We start from the raw sequence: 5,714 nt of genomic DNA, 5'->3' as shown, positions 1-5,714 counted from the left end.
TAAACACGGATATTATACTTATGAAGTGATGATAGAATATAACAAAAGAACACACACAGTGATATAATATAACATTTTAACCGAATCAACCCAGAATGCGAGGTTAAATCAACACTTTTTTGGCTGACGAAATTAAAAACAGATTTTAACAAGACAACCAGTAGAGCCCCCAACATCCGTGATCTGCCCTTATGCCCAAGTGCAGAGCCATCTTTTATTATGGCTATTAACCATATTTAAAAATTAAAATATCGAAACGTTATAGTAACTATTTATTTGTTGACCAATTAACAAGTCTTACTTTACCGGGACAAAATATATCCTCAACCACGCCACATACTTACAATGAGAATTATGAGCAATCCCCTTGAACAATTTTGGCAGCTAAAAAATATTATCACTTCACAGATGCGATCAAGAAGACTCATTTAACCACTATAGACGGTGGTAACCCACTTGAAAATTCATAAAAATTTCACAAGAGAATACACCAGAGAGTAAAATCACATCAACATAAAAATAAATATACTGGTCAACTGTGGATTGGAGATTTGTTTAATTATGTCAAAATATGAGAATCATAAGATTCTGCTGCTACGAACTAAGGTGGATTGATCCAAAACCACCGAAAAGATACTGAACCAGCCAAGCAAGGCCTTTCTAGGCCTCATACAACTTACAAGTACATGGTAGCAGCGTGTCTATAAATATCTGCCTCTGGTGGAAGGAAAAGTAAGTATTTTAAATAAATATATTTGTAACTCATGATGTCGACAATGCCTCAACGCTGCAAATCTACTTATCTGTGCAAGAATCCCATCCTGTTCACATAAACTGCTCTTAGACCACAAGTATCTCAGCAGGTTTTCTGAAAAGTAACAGACTATAAACAAATGACAACTGAATCTTTTCTGCAGTCCACATGCAAGTGAGTGACGCAGTTGCAAAATTGATTTGTTGGTCTCGTGAAAACATTCTTTAGCACATAAACACACCGTAGAACTCCAAGATGATCTGTAGTTCTGTACACATTTGACATTGAAACATAGTGCCACAAATTTAATCATTTTCTCTGTCAATAATCATACACATCTTAGATTGCCTAATGCCAAATATTTTATATTTCAGTTCCGAAAACCAGTTTCCCGGTCAAATTTCCACACACATGACCATTTTTGTAAAGAATGAACAGTGTGCAAAGGTCCCATCCATTCCAGTTAAGCTAAAGTAAATGCAAAAGTTCATGAAAATCAAGTCACATATATGCAAGGCCTGCAATCATCAAAAGCAAGAAGCATTTACAGAATTTACTATTCTTTACCTCTAGACAAAATTGGTAGAAACTCACACACCAGTGACTTTCCCAACCGCAACAGTTTTTCCTGCAGCACAGCATAAACCATAAGGCTTCTGCATATAGTATTATCACACTTCCAAGAAGAAACAAACACCATTACTTAATTCTTACCTTCACTGCGAAGAGTGAATCTCCCTAGTTGCGGAAAATCAGAAAACTTCTCAACACATATCGTGTTACTAACCTGTAAGAACATTTTCCGAAAAAACTGAAATGCATTAATATTTGGAAAAAAAAATTTCAAAAAAGCAGCAGCAATTGGTTTCCTCTTGGATTTGAGACAGGAATTCTATGAAACCATGCTGAAGTATAACCTTTCATATCTCTAGAAGCCTAACATAGAAGGACAACATAAAATAAAAAGAAATTACTTCCAAGTATTTAAAACAACAAAATGCACCTGAACACGGCACACAACAACAGCACCATTCTTCACAAATAGCACTTTCTTTTTCATTGGTTTCTTTGTCTTTGGATCTATTTGCTGTAACAGCTCAACAATTTCACATTCTTCAACAACAGAGTGTATATGCAATACAGCCTTGTACCCAGCAGTAAAAATAGCCTACAGATTTTAGATAGATTTTAATGTCCCTGACTAATTAATATGAAGGGATAAATAAAAAAAAAATTAAAAAATTAAAACAATCTAACAAGCAAATGCAGAGGGAGAGACCATACATACATTGTCCAGCAATTCAAGGATTTGCAGCTGAGCAACAAACTCAGTAACAGTTGGCACTGGATTTGCTGCAACAGGAACAGAAACGCAAAACAACATAAGAACATCATACAGAAAATGTGTAACCAACTAGCCACATGAAGACACTACAACATTAATTGGGGAGAAAAAAATTGGACCCCACAGTAATTGTCTAGAAATGGCACACATGCAGTTGAGAAAGGTTGTTCTATCACCATTCTTCAACCATTATCCTAAATTCACATAATTTCTAAAACCCAGCACAACCAAAGAATATTTCATGAATCAGTATTCTATGGTTCACATGATTCAAACTGAAAAAGCAAAGCAATAGTACATTAATTGTGACATCAATCGTCTTACGGTAACCTATGAAATAAGGGATTATTCAAGTCACAAAAAACTTGTTTTCCACATTGCTCTAAAACAGTTCATGCAGCTATAGTTTTTTAAACGCGCCTTTTCTTCATGTAAAATTCTCCCAGTAGATAATAAGAACAGCACAACTTTCGAAGTCCAGCAAAATACTTCAGCAATTTTTGGTGTCGGGCAATGGGGGAATCCTTACCAACACTAGACAGAACAAACCCAGATAATATATCCTCCTCTTCAACACCTGATAACCTAATCCGTAAATTTTCACCAGGTCCTGCACGCCTAACCCGATTTTCATCAATGAATACAGCAACAACTTTAACTTGATCCTGCAAATTATTGCACCAATATCACATTTCGCTTTCGGCAAAAAACTAAAATATATATATATATATATGTTAAAATAAAGAGATTAAAAAAAAACGACAGAAAGATAAAGCTCACAACACCCTAAGGTGGCGTTTGTGTTAGTGAACATGTCCCATCAAGACATAGACACAGTGCTATGCGTATGGTGTTTGTTTGGTGAGACACAAAATTATGAAAGACACGGCTACACACAACTCTACCCATAAATGACGTATTTCGTGTCTTCAAAAACGATGAGAATCAAATAAAACTTGAGACACTGAACTTTTGTATAATCTTTTCACTCGGTCTTTTGATAATCCCAACCATACCCCTTTCATTTTCTACCTAATGTCCTCTCCAGTCTTTCTTCATCTTCAAGCTTCGACGGCCACCGCCTTCCAATCTCTGGCTGTTCGTCTTCTCCAAGGTTTGTACAACTTTTCTTCTCGTTCCTTTTCAAGATCTTGGCAACGATTGGGAACAACTACTGATTTAGCGCCACGGAACGACCACAGATCTATGGTTCTGCCTCTCCTCCCCTCTCTGCGTCTTCATTGTCTCTTCTTGTGTCGTTTGCATCTCATCCTTCCTTTCCCGTCCAATGTCGTCTCCGTCGCTTGATTCACTTTACATTTGTTTGAATTTTTTATTTTTATCATTTGAGATGAGATTGAATTTGATTTGGATTTATGTAAAAATAAAAATTGATGGTTCTAGAGTGAAATAGAAATTGATGCATTGAGATTGGTGAGTTTGACAGTAAACTGTGATTTCTTGTTTCCTTTGCCTTCCTACTATTTTTCATTTGGGATGAAATTCAACTTTTTTTTTGTTAATTTTACATATTAAATTTAGTTTGGATTTGGGTTTTGTTGCTTTTAGATTTGAAGATGTTGGTGATTTTTGATAATTCTAAAAGAAAACTGAGAAATGTAAAAATAGTGGTGGTGTTGAAATAATGAGGATAAAATTGACATTTTACTATAATTATAAATTGTGTGCTCTGTTCTGTCTAACTTACCAAACAAAATATAAAATGTCAATGTACTCTTGTGTATTTATGTCTGTATCTATTAAACTGAGACAGCAACTAAACACAGCATAATATATTTAAATCACCTTATTTGGCATGACCAACAAGGAATCTCCCTCACGGACACTGCCAAATTCCACTTTCCCCATAACGACAGTTCCCATGTCTTTGAATTTATCAAGTATAGGCATCCTACACAATTCAAAAGTAAAAATTTTACTAAAGCTGAAAATTTAAAATAAAATTAGGAACCTACAAAGGGATTTAGAAGGGGGAATAGATAAAAAATGTTCTCAGAAACATATTACCTGAAAGGACCATTGGGGTCTCGTAGAGGAACTTCAACAGCATCAAGCGCTTCAAATAAGCAAGGGCCATCCCACCATGAGCAAATGCTTTTATCCACTCTTGTTTGCAAGTTGGTGCCAATCAGACCAGATATTGGCAAAAACATGACATCTGGAAAGATGATATAATAGTTAGTAAATAACTTCAAAAATACCATGATTGATCAGGAATGAAATGCATTCAAGCACTTAAGAACATGCCCAATTATACAATCTAGATCCAGGAATGAAAAAACATTCTATGAACTACACACAACCTTAAGAACATGCCCGAGATTCCAAACCTATAAAGCACTTTGCCAAAGAAACTACCAGCATTTCAGCCTCCTTAATGTCCCAAGCTTCATCAGCATTGAACAGGACAAATAACATTCACCACTCAAATTGAGAATAAGAAATTTTCAAGAAATGTGCCAAACATGTGTTGATAAGACATTTGGAGGCTCCAGTTAGGAGTGAATTAAATGAAGATAATGTGGTAGGAGACAAACTATAGGGGAAATTATAAAGAGATTACAAATTAAAAAATGGTATAAACATGGAGATGACCCATAATATTCATTTGATCTAATATGACCCACAGTGTTTCTCTTGCCCTTATTTTGGTTGAAATATGATAACTGGAATGTCACTCCCATCATGCTTCAAAATTAATAATGTTCTCTATGTCAAAGTAAAATAGTCCACTCACATGGCCACTCTGATCCACACAAATACATCCACAACCCAAAAACTAAAAACATATTAATTAATTAGAATGACAAGCAAATATTCCTCAGACAAATCAAAGGCAAATACCTTTCTTCACATTGTATCCTGATTGTCTCAAAAATGGAATCATCTTTGACTCAATCTCATCATACCTAGAAGCACACCAGCAACAAGGAATCTCATTAATATCAGATAGAAAGGTGAATCAAGGCATAAAGCGCGCACAAGAGAGAGAGAGAGAGAGAGAGAGAGAGAGAGAGCACCTTTCTTTTGCCCAATTCACAGTTGGATCATCCATTTTATTTACAACAACAAGCAGCTTAGTCACACCCAATATTTTTGCAAGTTGGACATGCTCACGAGTTTGTCCACCTCTCTCATATCCAGTTTCAAATTCTCCCTTTCAAGCAGAAATTACCTAATTATTGAGAGAGTCACAGAAGGGCACATATAAATATATACCCGTTAAGAAGCATCTGATAAAAGATCAAGAAACAAAATGTGGCATTATAGATCAACTAACCAACACTCCAACATCGGCTTGAGATGCACCACTAATCATGTTAGGAACATAGATTTTGTGACCCTGCAATAACAATGGAACTTAAGATATATCTTCCAACAAAACCAGTTTTTTTTTTTTTTAAAATGACCATATAATTATAAAGATATAAGAACACTGAAAATAGATCTAAGGATAATTTTTCAACAATATAGATACTCACAGGTGCATCCAAATCAGCTTAGATGATATTGCTTGAGTTGTTCACGGTTCAATTTGCCCCATTGATCTTTAGAGGTGATGTAGTTATTGTGCTACTAATAATTGAAATTTTA

General features: G+C 35.2%; 1 protein-coding gene across 2 annotated transcripts; it reads right to left on the bottom strand.

Annotated features, from left to right (window-relative positions):
• Positions 1–498: 498 nt before the first annotated feature.
• Positions 499–5,500, bottom strand: LOC107472626 (uncharacterized). 2 transcript variants are annotated; one of them, XM_016092130.3, is made up of 11 exons: positions 5,401–5,500; positions 5,141–5,295; positions 4,965–5,029; positions 4,128–4,278; positions 3,906–4,011; positions 2,629–2,764; positions 2,043–2,107; positions 1,758–1,922; positions 1,469–1,541; positions 1,322–1,382; positions 499–1,022 (listed from the first exon to the last, which is right to left on the bottom strand). In XM_016092130.3, the coding sequence occupies exons 2-10, from the start codon at positions 5,173–5,175 to the stop codon at positions 1,345–1,347; spliced, it is 834 nt and encodes a 277-aa protein (XP_015947616.1). In that variant the 5' UTR covers positions 5,176–5,295; positions 5,401–5,500; the 3' UTR covers positions 499–1,022; positions 1,322–1,344. The 2 variants fall into 2 exon arrangements, with proteins under 2 accessions (XP_015947616.1, XP_015947617.1); XM_016092131.3 differs by having other exon boundaries at positions 499–821.
• Positions 5,501–5,714: the final 214 nt, after the last annotated feature.

This window comes from Arachis duranensis, unplaced genomic scaffold (assembly GCF_000817695.3).
Source record: "Arachis duranensis cultivar V14167 unplaced genomic scaffold, aradu.V14167.gnm2.J7QH unplaced_Scaffold_212211, whole genome shotgun sequence".
Lineage (NCBI taxonomy): Eukaryota > Viridiplantae > Streptophyta > Magnoliopsida > Fabales > Fabaceae > Arachis > Arachis duranensis.
This window is presented reverse-complemented; position numbering and strand designations above follow the sequence as displayed.

Bases quoted from the DNA above. Each gene is read 5' to 3' on its own strand.
- LOC107472626 (XM_016092130.3), bottom strand. From the start codon at position 5,175: ATGGATGATCCAACTGTGAATTGGGCAAAAGAAAG. The intron at 4,012-4,127 runs GTAATATGTTTC...TGAATTGTGTAG, and splicing joins GACCCCAATGGTCCTTTCAG to GATGCCTATACTTGATAAAT. The intron at 1,383-1,468 runs GTAAGAATTAAG...GCTGTGCTGCAG, and splicing joins ATTCACTCTTCGCAGTGAAG to GAAAAACTGTTGCGGTTGGG.